We start from the raw sequence: 19,311 nt of genomic DNA on the forward strand, positions 1-19,311 counted from the left end.
GATGTAAAATTTTCTGAGTGATAAAAGTTGTAATCAGGATGAACTAAGTTAGCTGAGATGATCTGGGTAAGCTTGTGCTCTGCAGAAGGGAACTGAGATGCGTGTGAGTAGTTTCACAATCCTCCAACCCTGTCCTCCAACTCCTCAACCCGGTTGGGGGTAAGCAGGGCCACCACCCTCCAAAGAACATTGAGTTGGGCTATCTCGGGTCACATCACAACCAGCTGTGGAATGTTGAAGGCTGTGTCTAGGGCAACCTCGGACACAGGTATCACTTGTGAGGCTTGCCTTGGATGTGTTCGCCTCACGGGTAAGGCCTGGTGTCTTAAGTGACAAGGACAGTCTGTCTGATTTTGACGACCTGGTTCCTTAGCTGGTTACTTTACTCTAGAGGGACTCTTCTAAGTAAGCATTCCTAGAACTCCACGGGGATTCCCACAGTGGCCCCAGGTGAACTGCCAACACTGACTGATTCACCAATCAATTCTCGACGTTCCCTACTCAATTGGATTCATATTCTGACTGACCCCGAAACCTCAAATCAACTGTGTTTATGAAGAAAAGCTCTTCATCCATTGACCGGATAGATTCTGACCTTAAACAAACTTGTGAATCTTCCATTTCCGGGAATAAGTGGTTCTCCCTACATTGGGGTCCGTCACTCAACACAGGCAATCCACACAGTGATACCATGTGGCAACCGGGACAGTGTGGGATGGAGATGAAGCCTGAAGCTTCCAGACAATGTCGAAAAAGGAAACATCAGGATGAAGAAGGCACGGAGACGGAGTCTGAAGCTTTGAGACATGGTCGAAAATTGAAACACCAGGAAGAGGGTCGAACGGATTGGGAGTTTGAAGAGCCCAGCAAGGCTCAGAAGAGGCTAGCTCAGGAACAGCAAGATGGATGGCTTCAAAGTGAACAGCCAGGCAAGGAGCAGCCCCAGAAACCCCGGGAAGAGAGGCCAAGACAACTAAAGATCCTAGACTTGGCCAAAGGTCCACAAGAGCAGGCTGCCTGATGGTGGCAAGGGTCGTAAGCGGCCCTATTGGGTCATGGAGGCATTTCCCCTAGACCACCATAGGGTAAAGCACCAAAAGTTCCAGCAGCACCTTCAACACAATGATGACACAGTCTCTGACCCACCCAGGGCTCCCAGGGCACTTACGCATAGTTCGAAGGTTAAAGGTCGTGTGGAAGAGCACAGTCACGGATCCAGAACAACTAAGTGTGATCCTAAACAATCTACTCTTGCTGCCACAAGAGAATGTCTGTTACCAGACAAAATAGGAAAGATGTCTCCAGAAGAATCTTCTGATGCACAGAAGAAAGCTGGAGTAAATTTTGAAGAAAGAAGGAGACACCACTCGGAGTCTGACTTGCAAGGAATACGGGCTCAAATCCTGCATACTGGCAGCAGCAGCTTACTCCCCAACAAGACGCCCATATTTACAACAAAGGAAAAGCCTGTTGCAGACCAAGGGAAGTGCAGAGGAACGGATGAAGTGCGTGATATTACCGAGGACATGCAAAAAGAAATCAAGAAGGCACTAGGTCCAGGGCCCCAAGAGGAAATCTTAAGTAGTGCATTCAAATTGCACATTACTCGAGGTGATATCCAGACCCTAGAGCCTGGTGAATGGCTCAATGACGAGATAATTAATTTTTACATGAATCTTCTGGTTAAGAGAAGTAAAAAGGAAAGCTACCCTGCTCTTCATGTGTTTAGCACTTTGTTTTACCCCAAGCTAAAACATGGCGGCTATAGTGCTGTGAAGAGATGGACTCGGGCAATGGATCTCTTTGAAAAGGAAATTATTTTAGTGCCTATCCACCAGAACACACATTGGAGCCTAATAGAAATCGACCTAAGAAAACAGAGTATTATATATTATGACTCCATGGGACACACAGGGCAGAGCATTTGTGAGACCATCTTTCAATATTTACAAAATGAGAGCAAGACTCGAAGGAACATTGAGCTGAACCCTTTGGAGTGGAAGCAATACAGCATGACATCAGAGGAGATTCCTCAACAGCTGAACGGGAACGACTGTGGCGTGTTTACCTGCAAATATGCAGACTACATTTCTAGAGACCAACCTGCCACCTTTTCTCAGCAGCACATGCCCATCTTTAGGAAGAGGATGGTATGGGAGATCCTGCACAGTCACTTACTGTAACAACATCCTCCCTGTTGCTATGGCACCCTGCACTTTTCCATCGATGCTTCTCTATACCTCAAGCAGGATGGTTTGAAAATATTGAAAACAGATACTGAGCTGTTCAACATGCATAAATCCCACTCTCTTCAATGTAGTCCTAACTTGGGGAGGCCTGCCAGTGCCGCCTATAGGATGCATGTAACTACTGCAAGCTTAGGGACTGCTGTCCAACCCACAGAAGAGCACATGTTTCAATACATTCTTTAATGCTGGATTTCGTTTATGAATTGTTTTTTTTTTGTCTTCTTGCCCCCCTATGATTTTTTTGTTTCATTAACTCATTTGTAAACCTTGGCAGTTGTTTATTTCTATTACTATTAATAATAATATTATTTCTATAATATTTCTTTTATTTTTCTATTATTATTATTATAACTATCAACTCTATTTCTTGTTTGAACTGTTTATCCCTGAAAGGCATGCCCATTACAGTGTTATCCCTACTGAAGATCAGGAGAAACATCAACAAGAGGAGGCAGGCAGTGTCAACTAGCACCTCTAATGCTGGTGATGAGCTGCTAAATTGAAGCTAGGGTTTTTTTGTTTTTGTTTTTTTTTTCTAATATTTATTTATTTATTTATTATATATACAATATTCTGTGTGTGTGTGTCCGCAGGCCAGAAGAGGGCACTAAATCTCATTACAGATGGTTGTGAGCCACCATGTGGTTGCTGGGAATTGAACTCATGACCTTTGGAAGAGCAGGCAATGCTCTTAACCACTGAGCCATCTCTCCAGCCCCCTAGGGTTGTTTTTTTTTTTAACATTTGAGTATCGTATAACAAAGAAAAATGAATTGTACCAACTGATTCTTTTCTGACCCACTGAAACTTATTAGACTTGCCTAGGTTGTGGACATGAGTGACCATAGAATGTGGTCAAGCTGCTTCCTGCCTGTCCAGGACCCATGTAGACCTCTGTGAACATAGGATGTGGTCAAGCTGCTGCCTCCTTTCAGGACTCCTGTAGTCCTGTGTGGCTCAAGAGTGTGGCTAAGCTGCTGGACGCCTGTCCAAGATTCATGTAGACCTATGTGGCCATCGGATATGGCCAACTACTGCCTGCTGTCCAGGATTGTAAAGACAAGCATTATGTTTATCCAAAGACACAGTCTTTCCCAGAATTAATGGGATCAGCCTTAGTTTTGGAAGCTGATTAAAAATAACCATAATTGGAAATATCCATTTTTATCTCAGGTCTCAATGAATCCAAACTTTGGCTTTGCTAGGGTTGCATTGAATTATTTGAAAAGTTTTATTCTATTTAAAGTTATGTTTTCTACTTAATTTGTTAGATTACTCTTATTATATCCAATTCCCACTGTGGCAGTGGGGATTCCGTGTTTAACATTGACATTGCTGATTATAGAATAATCCATTTTATGTGTGATAAACCTGTATTTAACTTTTTTTGTTCATTATGTTTCAGTTGTGTTAATGCAATGTTTATGTAATAGAGTTTAAAGTCATTACAATATAAAATAAAAATTATCATATAATTTGCCATTTCTCATGTTTTTCTTTCATCCTGAAGAATTTCCCTGAAATTTAAACACAGAATCTAGACCAACAACTGGGGAGTCTGCAGGGGTCCTGGTCTGTTTGTCGGAACCCTGTCAGTGGGACAGGGATCTACCCTGGTTCATGAGCTGGCTTCTTGGAGCCCATTCCCTATAGTGGGATGGCTTGTTCAGCCTTGATGCAGGGGGCAAGGGCTTGGTCCTGTCTCAACTTGACTGTCAGGCTTTGTGGATTTCCCATGGGAGGTCTTACTCTTTCTGAGGAGTGGATGAGGTGTGGGTTGGGGGAAAGTGGAAGGCCTAGGGGGTGAAGGGGAGGAGGGGAAACTGGTTGGTATGTAAAATGAATAATTTTTTTTTTAAAAAAGGTTATGCAATTCCACAGGGAAAAAATCCATCTTTAATCTCCGGTAGTCTGATAGAATGCAGGGGATTATTTCAATTTTCTTGTATTTGTTGAGACTTGTTTTGTGACTGCGCGTATGTGGTCAGTTTTGGAGATTCTTCCATGAGGTGCTGAGAAGAAGAAAAAAATATTCCTTTCTGTTTGGGTCAAATGTTCTGTAGATATCTGTTTGTCCCATTTGGTTCATAATTCCTATTAGTACTAGTATTTCTCTGTTTAGTTTTTGTCTAGATGACCATCTGTCCGTCTGTGGTGAGAGTGTGATATTCAATCACTCTATCATTATGTGAGGGTCAACATGTGATTTAAATAGTAATGTCTTTAAAAAAACAAATATGGATATCATTCATTGTGTTTGGAGCCTAGATGTTAAGAAATGAGAGATTATGTTGGTGGTTTTTTCTTTGATGAGTATGAAGTGTCCTTCCCCATTTCTTTTGATTAGTTTTGGTTTTAAGTCTATTATGATATTAGAATGGCTACACCAGCTTGCTTCTTAGGTCCATTTGCTTGGAAAAACCTTTTCAATCCTTTTCTCTAAGGTAATAACAATCTTTGATGGTGAGGTGTGTTTCTTGTATGATGCAGCAGAAGAATGAATCCCATTTCTTGTCCATTCTATCAGTCTTTGTCTTTTTATTAGGGAATAGAAACCATTGATATTGAGAGATATCAATGATCATTGATTGTTAATTCCTGTGTTATTTGTTGTTGTTTGTTGTAGTAGTAGTAGTAGTAGTAGTAGTAGTAGTAGTAGTAGTTGTTGTTGGTGGTGTGTGTGTGTGTGTGCGTGCGCATGCGTGTGTGTGTGTGTGTGTGTGTGTGCGCCCATGCGTGTGCGTGCTTCCCTTCCTTTGGTGTTGCTGGTGTGAGATGAGATTATTGCCTGTGTTTTCATGGGTGTACATAACCTCCTTCAGCCGGGATTTTCCTTTTAGCACCTTCTATAGGATTGGATTTGACTTTATCATGGAATATCTTGTTTTTTCATCTATGGTGGTTGAACGTTTTTCTGGGTATAGAAGTCTGGGCTGGCATCTGTGGTCTCTTAGAGTCTTCAGCACATCTCTCCAGGCCCTTCTGGCTTTTAGAGTCTCCATTGAGAAGTTGAGTGTAATTCAAATAGGTCTGCCTTTATATGTTACTTGGTCTTTTTGCCTTACAGCTTTTAATTTTTTAAATCTTTCTTTGTTTTGTATGCTTAGAGTTTTGATTATTATGGTGTAAGGGACTTTATTTTCTGTCCAATCTGTGTGATGTTCTGTATGTTCTGCATGTATAAGTGGTGTTCTGTATGCTTCTTGTGAGTTCTCTTGGGTAGGAATATTTTCTTTTATGATTTTGTTGAAGCTATTTTCTGGGCCTTTCAGCTGGGATTCGTCTCATTTTTCTAATCCTATTATTTTTAGGTCTGGTCTTTTCATATCATCACAGATTTTTTTTGGATGTTCTATGTGAGGAATTTTTTGATTTAGTATTTTATTTCCATTTTCTTTGTATACATTTTCAATGTATCTATATAATGATATTTTATTTGTGTTTTAATAAATAAAGCTTGCCTGAAGATCAGAGTGCAAAGCTAGCCAAACTAGTCAGCCATACACACTAGGCAGTGGTGGCACACACCTTTAATCCCAGCACTGGAGAGGAATATAAGGTGGAATGAGACAGGAATTCACTCTTTTTAGTCTGAAGATTTTGTAGAGGTAATTGCTCTCCAGTGGCTTGGTTGCTTTGCTTTTCTGATCTTCAGTTCGAACCCCAATATCTGTCTCCGGTTTTTTATTATCTGTGCGACATCTAACAAATAAAGCAGAGGTAAGAGCTCGCTAGTGGCTTGGCTGCTTTGCTTTTCTGATCTTCACCTTGAATCTCAACATCTGTCTCTGGGTTTTTGTTGTTCATGCTCCATCTGGCACCCAACTTTTGGGTACAAATTCATAAAAATGCTATTTGTCTGTGTCTTTACAGCCACCAGCAGAGGCTGGGGCTACATGTGACCAGAGTGACCACCCTATGGCTAGGCTTTTCTTTCTTTTCTCCTTGTGGGCTTTCACTGAATCCCATTGTCAGCTACCTGCCAAGCAAGGTAGCTGCCTTGAAATCTAGTAAGACTTTTACTGTTCTATGCAGCAACTATAAGCCTCACATCTTTATCATCATGGCAGGTTTAATGAAAACATTGGGAATTCTTAAAGGGAGGAATTAGTTAAAAGGGAGAGTTTTTTCCCAAGTTAAAAAAAAAAAGATACAATTATGAGAGAGAAAGTTAGGTCTCTGTATGATTATGTAATGCATGATTTAAGAATGGAACAATTAAATGAACAGACAATCAACTTAACCAGAATTGACATACTATTAATTATCATTTTGATAATACTTGTTGTTGTTTTGATAATTTTTGGTTATCTCTTTAAAAAAGTTATTTGATTTGACTGCCAAGATACAGGGTTTCAAAAAATAAAACAGATCATAGAGATATTCTAACTTTTTTTTTTTTTTTTTGGTTTTTCGAGACAGGGTTTCTCTGTGGTTTTGGAGCCTGTCCTGAAACTAGCTCTTGTAGACCAGGCTGGTCTCGAACTCACAGAGATCCGCCTGCCTCTGCCTCCCGAGTGCTGGGATTAAAGGCGTGCGCCACCACTGCCCGGCAGAGATATTCAGATTCAGACAGAGGACTTTATAGAGAACCAATTTCAGCATTGCATTATAAGGTTAGAGAGAAACAGCCTGAGGTTTTCAATCAACCAACCTTAATATATCCAGTAACCTTATAGGAACAACTGCCAAATGATTGATATCCCCATGGAAATGTTGAATTTAAGGAGATTCAAGGAGGTAATATGGCACACTTTCATCTTTTGTTAAGTAAAGGCTAAACCTGTGGTCAATTTATAATAGAATTATCCCTAAAGACTGTATAGACTTTGTTAAAGCTGTTTTAGAGCCTGGTCCACAATTACAATGGTGTCCCTGCTTTAGAGAAGAGGCTAAGGCTATTGAACAACTGTAAAGCTAGAGGTAGGGAAATCTCCCAAGATCAGCTATTGTGAGAGAAGATTATGCTACTATAGAAAGGCAAGCTGTATGTGATGACCACACCCTGGCTTTATACAACGCAGCAGCTTTGAATGCTTGGGAATGAATTGGAGAAATAGGAAAGAAAATTGAGTCACTTACTAAAGTTATATATGTCCCAAAGGAAGTCTTTATAGATTTCTTACAAAGATTGATTTTAGCAGTAAATAGAGTGACACCAAATTCAGAAGCTAAACAAATAATAATTGAGTCTCTGGCTTTTAAAAATGCTAATTCTCAATGCAAAAGGATAATTAGGACATTGAAGGCAAGGTCAGTACCCTTGGAGGAATGGATCTGAAATATAATCGATATTGAATCTCATGACCATGATGAATCTTGAATAGGAGAGGTGTTTTCCAGAAGTTTGAGAAAAAAATCAAAATTGTGGCAAACAAGGTCACCTTAAGAGGGATTGTTAACACGGCATTTCTAAAAGCAATCATTTTCTAAGCATAATCCATTCAGAATATCCCTCCCTTCTGGATTATGCAAAAGATGTGACAAAGGCAGGCATTGGACTAATGAAGGTAGATCAACAAAAGATATTCAATGTAACCCTTTCTCATGGGGAAACTCCTTGAGGGACCTCTCACAGGCTCCTATACCAAATACATCTGTGTTTTCCTGCCATCATAGAGGAAACTCCTTCCCAGAGAAATTAAAGAACCTAATGCTTTTTGTAAGAAAACATATTGCTCTTGATAACAGAAGCTATAGAAGAGAAAACAAAAAATTCGGGAGAAACCATAAAGTGAGTATTTTGGCAAACTTCTATATATGAACAAAGACCAAAATTAAAAATATGAATAAATGAAATCATTGAAGGTCTGGTAGACACAGGTGCAGGTATAACAATAATTTAACCAGAATCTTGACATCCAAATTGGCCTCTTCAGGAGGTAAATATTCAGCTTTTAGTGTATGGAACTTTATCTTAGGTAAAACAGAGAGTGAGATGGGTTGAATATTTAGGGCCAGAAGGACAGAAAGAAAAATTAAAATCATATGTTGCTAACATAGCAAGGAATTTGTGGAGATGTGATTTGTTACAGCAACAGAATGCTCAGATTAATATTCCCCCAATCTTAGAAACAAACCATAAGTTAACCTATGTTTCTGGGAAAAATATTAGAAGGTATTATAAAGAACAGTCACTGACCATTCAGTTTGTACAAGAATAGGATACAACAGCTGCTGATCTTCTAAAGGCACCAACAGCCCTACCTTTAAAATGATTGACAGAAAAACCTGTATGGATTGTGCAATGGCCTTTAACAACAAAAAACTTCAGGCTTTAGAACAGCTAGTACAAGAACAACTAAGTGCTCAGCATATTGAAGAATCAACCAGCCCTTGGCATTCCTCTGTATTTGTTAGTAAAAAGAAATCTGGAAAGTGGAGAATGGTAACAGATTTAACAGCTGTTAATAAGGTGATTCAGCCAATGTGCTCTCTACAGTCTGGCATTCCTTTGCTTTCTCTATTGCTTAAAGTATGGCCTCTTATAGTTATTGATTTAAAAGATTGTTTCTATGCTATACCTTTACAAGAAAAAGACAGAAAAATTTACCTTCATGGTGCCTACTTATAATAATTCTCAGCCTGATAAGAGAGGTCAATGGAAGGTTCTCCCATAGGGAATGTTAAATAGCCTCACTCTGTGCCATATTTTGTACAGCAACTGCTGGGAAGAATATGTAAGCAATTTCCTGAATCTATATAGTTTACCATTTCATGGATGACATATTATTATTTGATTTAGACATTGATACTTTTTAAAAAATGTTAGAAGAAATATAGAAGATTTTGCCTTGTTGGGGATTACAAATGACTTCTGAAAATATATAAAAAGAAGATTCTATTAATTATTTAGGCTATAAAATAGGTTTACAGAAAATTAGACTCCAACAGGTGCAAATTGGGAGAGATTGATTGCAAACTGTTAATGACTTCCAAAGAACGCAATCTATTCCATGGCCCACTTTTGGGATAAAACCTGATGAACTGAGACACCTCTTGATTAGAAGAGATGGTAGTTCATCAAGCAGCATGGCCATTTGATCTAAACTAATCTATAAAACTAACAAATGTTTTTCATTTGACTAGAAATAACTTTCCAAAAGAGAACTTCCTCCAAATTAGGATTGGAAAAGGGTTTTGTTTTTTACTTTTTAGGAGAAAAAAAATGTGTTCAGCTAAGGCATATGAAGACCACTGGACAAATGAGACATCTGAAGAAAAAGAACAAATCATCCAGAAAAAAAGAACCCAAGAGAAAGAGTAAATTAGCCTATTGATATATCACAACTCCAACAGGATAAAATTTCATAAATATTACCAAATGTTTGTTTCTGCTGTTCTCTACAGACATAGAATACAAATGATCTTTTTGTAGTCACAGTACAGTTAGAAATTAAAGTTAGCTTTGGAATTGGAGTGGGACTCTGTCCTTTTCTAAACCCAAGCACGCTTATTAGAGCATCCGAAATCTCTGTCTCATGTCAGAAGAGTCACCTCATATGGGACAGAAGTAAAACAAATATTTAAGGACTATTATTGCCACTAATCTTTTGGTTTTATGTGGACGCTTTCACAGCTTTTGTTTTTTTAATTGATTAATATTCACAGACCAATCCCAGTTCCCCCTCTCTCCTCTCCTCCCCACACTTCCCCCAGCCCTCCTCCCATCTTCTCCTTGGAGAGGTTAAGGCCTCCCCTGGGAAGTCAATTATGACTGTCCCATCACCTCATTGAGGCAGGACCAAGGTCCACTCCCCCCCTACCAGGCCTAGGCTGATCATGGTATCTCTACATAGAGAATGGGCTCTACCAAGTCAGTTCATGCGTTAGAGTTAGATCCTTGTACCACTGCCAGTGGCCCAATACATTACCCAAGCCGCACCATTGTCACCTGTATTGGGGGCCTAATTTGGTCCAATGCAGATTCTCCAGTTGTCAGTCAGTAGTCAGTGAGTTTCCACTAGTTTGGGCCAGCTGATTCTGTGGGTTTCCTCATTATGGTCTTGACCCCTTTGTTCATATAATCACTCATCCTTCTTTTTGCCTGTAGCTCAGCCCTGTGGTAGTTGTGGATCTCTGCATCTGCTTCATCTGTTTCTGGAAGAGGGTTCTAGCTTCTTTGGGGTTGTGAACTGTAGGCTGGTTATCACTTGTGTTATGTCTGGTATCGACTTATGAGTGAGTACATGCTATACTTGTCTTTCTGAGTCTGGATTACATTACTCAGGATTAATTTATTTTTTATAGCATTGTCCATTTGCTTGCAAATGTAAAGACGTCATTTTTTTTTTAGTACTCTATTGTGTAAATGTACCACATTTTCTTTACTCTTCAGTTGAAGGACATCTAGGTTGTTTCCAGGTTCTGGCTATTACAAATAGTGCTTCTATGAACATAGTTGATCAAATATCCTTGTGGTATGATTGTGCCTCTTTTGGGTATATTCCCAAAGGTGGTATTGCTGGGTCCTGAGGTATAATGATTCCTAATTTTCTAAGAAACTGCCATACTGATTTCCACAGCAGATATACAAGATTGTACTCCCACCAGCAATGGAGGAGTGTTCCCCTTAGTTCCCCTTACTGCACATCCTCTCCAGCATAAGTTGTCATCAGTGTTTTTGATCTTGGCCATTCTTACAGGTGTAAGATGGAATCTCAGAGTTGTTTTGATTTGCGTTTCTCTGATGACTAAGGATGTTGAACATTTCCTTAAGTGTCTTTCAGCCATTTTAGATTCCTCTGTTGAGAGTTCTCTGTTTAGGTCTGTACTCCATTTTTTATTGGATTATTTGTTCTTTTGATGATTAATTTCTTATTTCTTATTATTTATTATTAATTTATTAATTTGTATATTTTGGAGATCAGACCTTTGTCAGATGTAGGGTTGGTGAAGACCTTTTCCCATTCTGTAGGCAGCTATTTTGACTTGTTTACCATGTCCTTTATCTTACAGAAGCTCCTCAGTTTCAGGAGGTCCCATTTATTAATTATTTCCCTCAGTGTCTATGCTACTGGGGTTATATTTAGGAAGTGGTCTAATGTACCAATGTGTACAAGGGTACTTCCCACTTTCCCTTCCATGAGGTTCAGTGTGGTTGGTTTTATGTTGAGGTCTTTGATCAATTTGGACTTGAGTTTTGTGCATGGTGATAGATATGGATCTATTTCATTCTTCTATATGTTGACATCCAGTTATGCCAGCATTATTTGTTGAGATGCTTTTTTTTTCTCTTTTTATATTTTTAGCTTCTTTTCCAAAAATCAAATGTTCATAGGTATGTGGTTAATATCGGTTTCTTCAATCAATTCCTTTGGTTCACCTGTCTGTTTTAATGCCAACACCAGTCTTTTTTCATTACTGTAGCTCTATACTAGAGCTTGAAGTCAGGGGCATCATGCCTCCTAGTCATTTTGGCTATCCTTGGTTTTTTGTTTCTCCATACAAAATTTAGTATTGTTCTTTTGAGGTCTGTGAACAATTGTGTTGGTATTTTGATAAATATTGAATTTAGTCTGTAGATTGATTTTGGTAAGATTGCCATTTTTACTTTGTTAATCCTACATATCCATGAGCATAGATCTATGCATTTTCTGATATCTTCTTCAATTTTGTTCTTCAAATATTTAAAATTCTTGTCATACAGATCTTTCACTTGTTTGTTTAGACTTACCCCAAGATATTTTGTGTTGTTTGTGGTTATTGTGAAGGGTAATGTTTCTCTGATTTCTTTCTCAGCCTGTTTATCATCTATACACAGGAAGGCTACTGATTTTTTTTTAGTTGTTCTTGTATCTTGCCACATTACTGAAGGTGTTTGTCAACTGTTGGAGTTCCCTGGTAGAATTTCTATGGATCATTTACGTATACTATCATATCATCAGCAAATAGTGAAAAGTTGACTTCTTTTCCAATTTGTATCCGCTTGATCTCCTTTGGTTGTTTTATTGTTCTAGCTAGGACTTTGAGTACAATATTGAATGAGTATGGAGAGAGTGGAAAGCCTTGTCTTCTTCCTAATTTTAGTGGAATTGCTTTGAGTTTCTCTCCATTTAGTTTGATGTTGACTGTTGGCTTGCTGTATATATTGCCTTTATTATGATTAGTAATGTTTCTTGTATCCTTGTTCTCTCCATCATAAAGGGTTGCTGGAATTTACCAAAGACTTTTTCAGCATCTAATGACGTGATCATGTGTTTTTTTCTTTCAGTTTGTTTATACGGTGGGTTACATTGATAGATTTTCGTGTATTCAACTGTTGTTGCATCTCTGGGATGAAGTCAACTTGATCATGGTTGATGATGTTTCTGATGAGTTCTTGGATTGAGTTTTCCAGTATTTTATTGAATATTTTTGTATCAGTGCTTATGAGGGAGATTGGTCTGTATTTCTCTTTCTTAGTTGTGTCTGTGTAGTTTGAGGATCAGGGAACTGTAGCCTTGTAGAAAGAGTTTGGCAGTATTACTTTTGCTTCTGTTATGTGGAACAATTTGAGGAGTATGAGTATTAGCTCTTCAAATTCTGTGCTGAAAGCATCTGGTCCTGGGCTTTTTTTGGTTGGGAGGCTTTTGATGACTACTTCCGTTTCCTTATGAGTTATAGATCTATTTAATTTTTTTTATCTGGTCTTGATTTAATTTTGGTATGTTGTATTTATCCAGAAAATTGTCCATTTTTTAAAATTTTCCAAGGTTGTGGAGTACAAGTTTTTGAAGTATGGCTTGATGATTGGTTCTCTGAATTTCCTTAGTGTATCTTGTTATGTTCCCCTTTTCATGCTTTATTTTGTTAATTTGAATATTCTCCGTCTCTGTCCTTTTGTTAGTTTGGGTAAAGATTTGTCAATCTTGTTGATTTTCTGGAAGAACCAACTCTTTGTTTCATTGATTCTTTGTAGTGTTTTCTGTAGGGAAATGTAAGCATTACAGCTTCGGAGTTGCAAAGATATCCTGACTTATCAGGAAGCCAGGCTATAATTAGAGACACAACAGGACAGCTCTGGAGGGGTAGAGTCACAATAGTACAGTTCTGGAGGCTGGAGTCCCAAAAGGACAGCTTAGCCCTGGAGGAAAGGTGTCCTGACCTATTAGGAAGCCCAGGCTACCTGAAGCTGGGGTGCAGTGCGGGGAGGGGGCGGGAATGGTCTCCCAGCATGATATAGCAATCTTACTTTTCTCCTGGAGAGCTGCTACAACTGAGCTCTGCTCTGTTCCCCTAAGGGAACGTCCTGTCAGAGCTATCAGCTTCTTCTCAGGCCAAGATGTTACTTCTTTGGCTAACATGCTCCTAAAGGGGAAGCGGAAGCTCCTGCAGAAATGTAGCAATCTCCTCAGGCTCCAGCGATAAGTTGTTACTTTTTCTCCTCAGCCTTGCTCAGCCCCCCTTAGGGAGCATACCAGCAAGGTTCTCCTGTTCTTCTGTTCTGCCCAGGCTTCCTCAGACCCCTTTAGGGAGCATCCCAGCAAGGTTCTTCTGTTCCTCTGTTCTGCTCAGCTTTGCTCAGCATCTCAGCAAGGTTTTTCAGCTCAGTTCCCTAAGGGAGGTCCCAGCCAGGTTCTTCTATTTTGTACTGGCAAATGAAGATCATCACCCAAGACTCTTTTGAGAAAGAGATGTATTTGCGAGGGAGTCTGGAAAGTGGCTGCCTCTGCCAGTGTGATGTAAGACAGCCTCCAACTGAACAGGCGGTTAGGCTTATATAGGACTTCTTAGGCAGAGTTTTCCCAGGGAAAAGAGGGATTGGTTGTTTTCCCTGCTCAGAGATTGGTTACTTTAGTTAGTCAGGGGCAGAGATGGCACTGATCTTAGGGCCAAACTGTTTCTTTCACTGGTCCCTTTTAGCCTTTGACTCTAATCTTAGGACCAGGGCATATTCCTTTCACTGACTCTGATTCTATGGAGAAAGATGTGTTTCTTTGGCACTGGTTTCAGAGTCGAGGCATATTTCTCTGGTTGTGGGTTCAGGGATAAAGCTGTTTCTTTCCCTGGCTCAGGTCTCAAATGCAGGGTGTATTTCTTTTACTGGCTCTGGATTTAGAGTCAGGATGCTCAGTGATTGGTTGGTTTCCTGCTCAGGGATTGGTTGATTCCGTTGGTCAGTTGGTCAGTTGATCAGGGGCAGAGATGGTTTCCTGCTCCAGTTGGCCTTTTTACCCTACATTTTCTTTGTTTCTATTTTACTAATTTCAGCCCTCAATTTGATTATTTCTTGCCATCTACTCCTTCTGGGTGAGTTTGCTTATTTTTGTTCTAGATTTTTCAGGTGTGCTGTTAAGTTGCTCGTGTGGGATTTTTCCAGATTCTTTATGTAGGCATTTAGTGCTATGAACTTTCCTCTTAGGACTGCTTTCATTGCGTCTCATAAGTTTGGGTATGATGTGTGGCCATTTTCGTTGAATTCTAGGAAGTCTTTAATTCCTTTATTTCTTCCTTGACCTATTATTGGTGATTCAGCTGAGCTTTGTTCAGTTTCCATGTGTTTGTGGGCTTTCTGAAATTAGTGTTGCTGTTGAATTCTAATTTTAAGCCATGGTGATGCAATAAGACACATGGAGTTATCAAAAACACTTTCAGTAATGTAGCAGGATACAAGATTAACTAAAAAAAAAAAATCAGTAGCCCTCCTGTACACAGATGACAAATGCGCTGAGAAAGAAATCAGAGAAACATCACCCTTCACAATAGCCACAAATAGCATAAAATATCTTGGAGTAACTCTAACCAAATGAGTGGACGACTTGTATGACAAGAACTTTAAATCTTTAAAGAAAGAAATTGAAGACGACACCAGAAAGTAGAAAGATCTCCCATGCTCTTAACATAGTAAAAATGACAATCTTACCAAAAGCAATCTACAAAGTGACTGCAATGCCCATCAACATCCCAACCAAATTCTTCACAGACCTTGGAAGAACGGTAGTCAACTTCATATGGAAAAGCAAAAAACACAGGATAGCCAAAACAATCCTGTATAATAAAAAAAAAAAAAAAACTTCTGGAGGCATCACAATCCCTGACTTCAAACTCTACTACAGAGCTACATATAGTACTGAAAACAGCCTAGTATTCACATAAAAACAACAGGAGGATTAATGAGACTGAATCGAAGACCCGGATTTTAATCCACACACCTTTGAATACCTGATTTTTGACAAAGAAGCAAAAAATATCAAATGGTAAAAAGAAAGCATATTTAACAAATGGTACTAGCATAACTGGCTATCAACATGTAGAAAAATGAAAATAGACCCATATCTATCACCATGCACAAAACTCAAGTCCAAACAGATCAAAGAACTCAACATAAAGCCAGCCACACTGAACCTCATAGAAGAGAAAGTAGGAAGTACACTTGAATGCATTGGCACAAGAGACCACTTCCTAAATATAACCCCAGTAGCACAAACACTGAGAAAAACAATTAATAAATGGGACCTCCTGAAACTGAAAAGCTTCTGTAAAGCAAAGGACATGGTCAACAAGACTTTTAAAACAATAGCCTACAGAATGGGAAAAGATCTTCACCAACCCCACATCAGACAAAAGGTCTGATCTCCAAAATATACAAAGAACTCAAGAAACTGGTTATCAAAAGAACAAATAATCCAATTAAAAATGGAGTACAGACCTAAACAGAGAACTCTCAACAGAGGAATCTAAAATGGCTGAAAGACACTTAAGGAAATGCTCAACATCCTTAGTCATCAGAGAAATGCAAATCAAAACAACTCTGAGATTCCATCTTACACCTGTAAGAATGGCCAAGATCAAAAACACTCATGACAACTTATGCTGGAGAGTTTGTGAGGTAAAGGGAACACTTCTGTATTGCTGGTGGGAATGCAAGCTGGTACAGTGCATTTCAGTGCGGCAGTTTCTCAGAAAATTAGGAAACAACCTTCCTCAAGACCCAGTAATACCACTTTTGGGTATATATCCAAAGGATGCTCAATCGTGCCACAAGGACATGTGCTCAACTGTGTTCATAGCAGCATTATTTGTCATAGCTGGAACCTGAAAACAACCTAAATGCCCCTCAACCAAAGAATGGATAAGGAAAATGTGGCACATTTACACAATAGATTAGTGCACAGCAGAAAAAAAAAAGGCATTTTGAAATTTGCAGGCAAATAGATAGAGCTAGAAAACATTATTTTGAGTGAGGTAACCCAGACCGAGAAAGACAGTAATCATATGTACTCACTCATAAGTGGTTTTTAACATAAAGCAAAGAAAACCAGCCTACAAATCACAATCCCATAGAACCTAGACAACAATGAGGACTCTAAGAGAGACATACATGGATCTAATCTACATGAGAAGTAGAAAAAGACAAGATCTCCTGAGTAAACTGGGAGCATGGGGACCTTAAGAGAGAGTTGAAGAGGAGGTGAGAGACAGGGAAGGGAGCAGAGAAAAATGTAGAGCTCAATAAAAATCAATAAAAACATAAAAAAGATACATGGAGTTATTCCATTTCTTTTGTATCTGTTGAGATTTGCTTTGTTAGCAATTATTTGGTCAATTTTTTGAGAAGGTTCTATGAGGTGCTAAGAAGAAGTTAATTTTCTTTTGTGTTTGGATGGAATGTTCTATAGATGTCTGTTAAGTCCATTTGAGTCATAGCATCTGTTAGGTCCCTTATTTCTCTGTTAATTTTTTGTCTGGCAAACCTGTTCAGTGGTGAGAAAGCGGTGTTGAAATCTCCCACTATTAGTGTGTGGGGTTTATGTATGATTTAAGCTTCAGAGGTGTTTCTTGTAGGAGGAGGGCCTGCTTGTTTGTCTTGGCCGCCTAGAATCAAAAAATCACACAGAAATTGTATTAATTAAATCACTGCTTGGCCCATTATCTCTAACTTCTTATTGGCTAACTCTTTTTTTTTTTGTTTTGTTTTGTTTTGTTTTGTTTTTTCGAGACAGGGTTTCTCTGTGGCTTTGGAGCCTGTCCTGGAACTAGCTCTCTAGACCAGGCTGGTCTGGAACTCACAGAGATCTGCCTACCTCTGCCTCCCGAGTGCTGGGATTAAAGGCGTGCGCCACCATCGCCCGGCTTATTGGCTAACTCTTACATCTTAGTTTAACCACTTCTATTAATCTGTATATTGCCACGTGGCAGTGACTTAATGGGTAAAATTCTTAGCTGACTTTGCTTTCTTCCTCCCAGAATTCAGTTCTGTCTTCCCTGTCTACCTAAGTTCTGCCCTATCAACAGGCCAAGGCAATTCTTTGTTCATTAATGAAAGCAACACATAGACAGAAGGACATCCTACACCAGTTTTTTTTTTTTTTACACATGTGGGTGCCCTTGTTGTATTCAAGGCATAGATGTTCAGTATTGAGATTTCCTCCTGATGGATTTTTCCTGTGACTAACATGAACTGTCCTTCTTTCTCTCTTTTGATTGATTTTTAGTTTGAAGCCTATTTTGTTAGATATTAGGATAGTTGCACCAGCTTGTTTCTTAAGTCCATTTGATTGGAAAATCTTTTTCCAACCCTTTACTCTGAGGCAATGTCTGTTGGGGTGTTTCTTGTATACAGCAGAAGAATGGATTCTGTTTTGGTATCCAATCTGTTAGCTTTTTATAGGCTAGTTGAGTCCATTTATATTAAGGGGTATTAATGACAAATGATTGCTAGTTTCTGTTATTTTAGTTTTCATTGTTGGTGATGTTATTGTGTGTGTTTTCACCTTCTTTGGGATTTGCTGCTATGAGACCATCGATTGTCTGTGGTTTTGTGGATGTAGCTAACTAATTTCCTTGGGTTGGAGTTTTCCTTCTAGTACTTTGTGTAGGGCTACGTTTGTGGTTAGGTATTGGTTAAATTTGGTTCTTCCATCTTGTTTTGTCCTTCTATGATGATTGAAAGTTTTGCTGGTATAATAGTCTGGGCTGGCATCCATGGTCTCTTAGTGTCTGCATAATGCTTGACTAGGACCTTCTGGCTTTCATTGTTTCCATTGAGAAGTCAGGTGTAATTCTAATAGGTTTGTCTTAATATGCTACATGGCTTTTTTCCTTCGCAGCTCTTAATATTCTTTCTTCATGCTGTAGTTATTGTGTAGTTCTGTATGTTTAATGTTTTGATTATTATGTGGCAAGGGGATTTTCTTTTTACGATCCAGTCTATTTGATGTTCTGTAAACTTCTTGTATCTTCATATGCATATCTTTCTTTAGGTTGGGAAAGTTTTCTTCTATGATTTTGTTGAATATATTTTCTATGTTTTTGAGTTGGACTTCTTCCCCTTCTTCTATCCTTATTATTCTTAGGTTTGGTTTTTTCCTGGTGTTTCATATTTCCTGGAAAGATTGTGTTAAATTTTTGTTAGATTTAATGTTTTCTTTGACCGATGAGTCTATTTCGTCTACCGTATCTTTACCTCTTGAGATTCTCTTCCATCTCTTGTATTCTGCTGTTTGTGCTTGCATTTGTGGTTCCTGATCGTTTTCCCATATTTTCTGTTTCCAAAATTCTCTTAGTTTGTGTTTTCTTTATTGTCTCTATTTTGGTTTTCAACTCTTGAATCATTTCTTTCATCTGTTTGATTGCTTTTTCTTGGTTTTCTTTAAGGGATTTGTTGATTTCTTTCATTGTTTGTTTGTCTTTTTCTCTATTTCCTTGAGGGATTTTTTCATTTCCTCTTTAAGGGGCTCAAACATTCTCCTAAAGTTATCTTTTTAAAATTTATTTATTTATTATATATAGAATATTCTGTCTGCGTGTATGCCTGCAGGCCAGAAGAGGGCACCAGATCTCATTACAGATGGTTGTGAGCCACCATGTGGTTGCTGGGAATTGAACTCAGGACCTTTGGAAGAGCAGGCCGTGTTCTTAACCGCTGAGCCATTTCTCCAGCCTCCAAGTTATTTTTTAGGTCATTTTCTTCTGCTTCATCTTTATTGGGGTGTTTGTGTTGCCCAGATTACGACCCCCAGAGAGAGACCACCAGAGAGGCCCAGACTGTAATAAGCAAGGTTTAATCAGCATAATACAAACATGTTTGGAACTCATCTCCATCCCTGTTGTAGTGAGGTAGAGAGGAGTTGTATCTCCT

At 38.9% G+C, this 19,311-nt stretch overlaps 1 protein-coding gene across 1 annotated transcript; it reads left to right on the forward strand.

Annotated features, from left to right (window-relative positions):
• The first annotated feature begins 691 nt into the window (after nucleotides 1–691).
• LOC121465883 (sentrin-specific protease 2-like) lies at nucleotides 692–2,183 on the forward strand. The gene is given in 2 exon segments (XM_041679305.1): nucleotides 692–1,017; nucleotides 1,019–2,183. Coding segments are annotated over 2 exon segments (1,491 nt in total).
• Nucleotides 2,184–19,311: the final 17,128 nt, after the last annotated feature.

This window comes from Microtus oregoni, unplaced genomic scaffold (genome assembly GCF_018167655.1).
Source record: "Microtus oregoni isolate MIOR12 unplaced genomic scaffold, Mior012 000031F_ref0000149, whole genome shotgun sequence".
NCBI lineage: Eukaryota > Metazoa > Chordata > Mammalia > Rodentia > Cricetidae > Microtus > Microtus oregoni.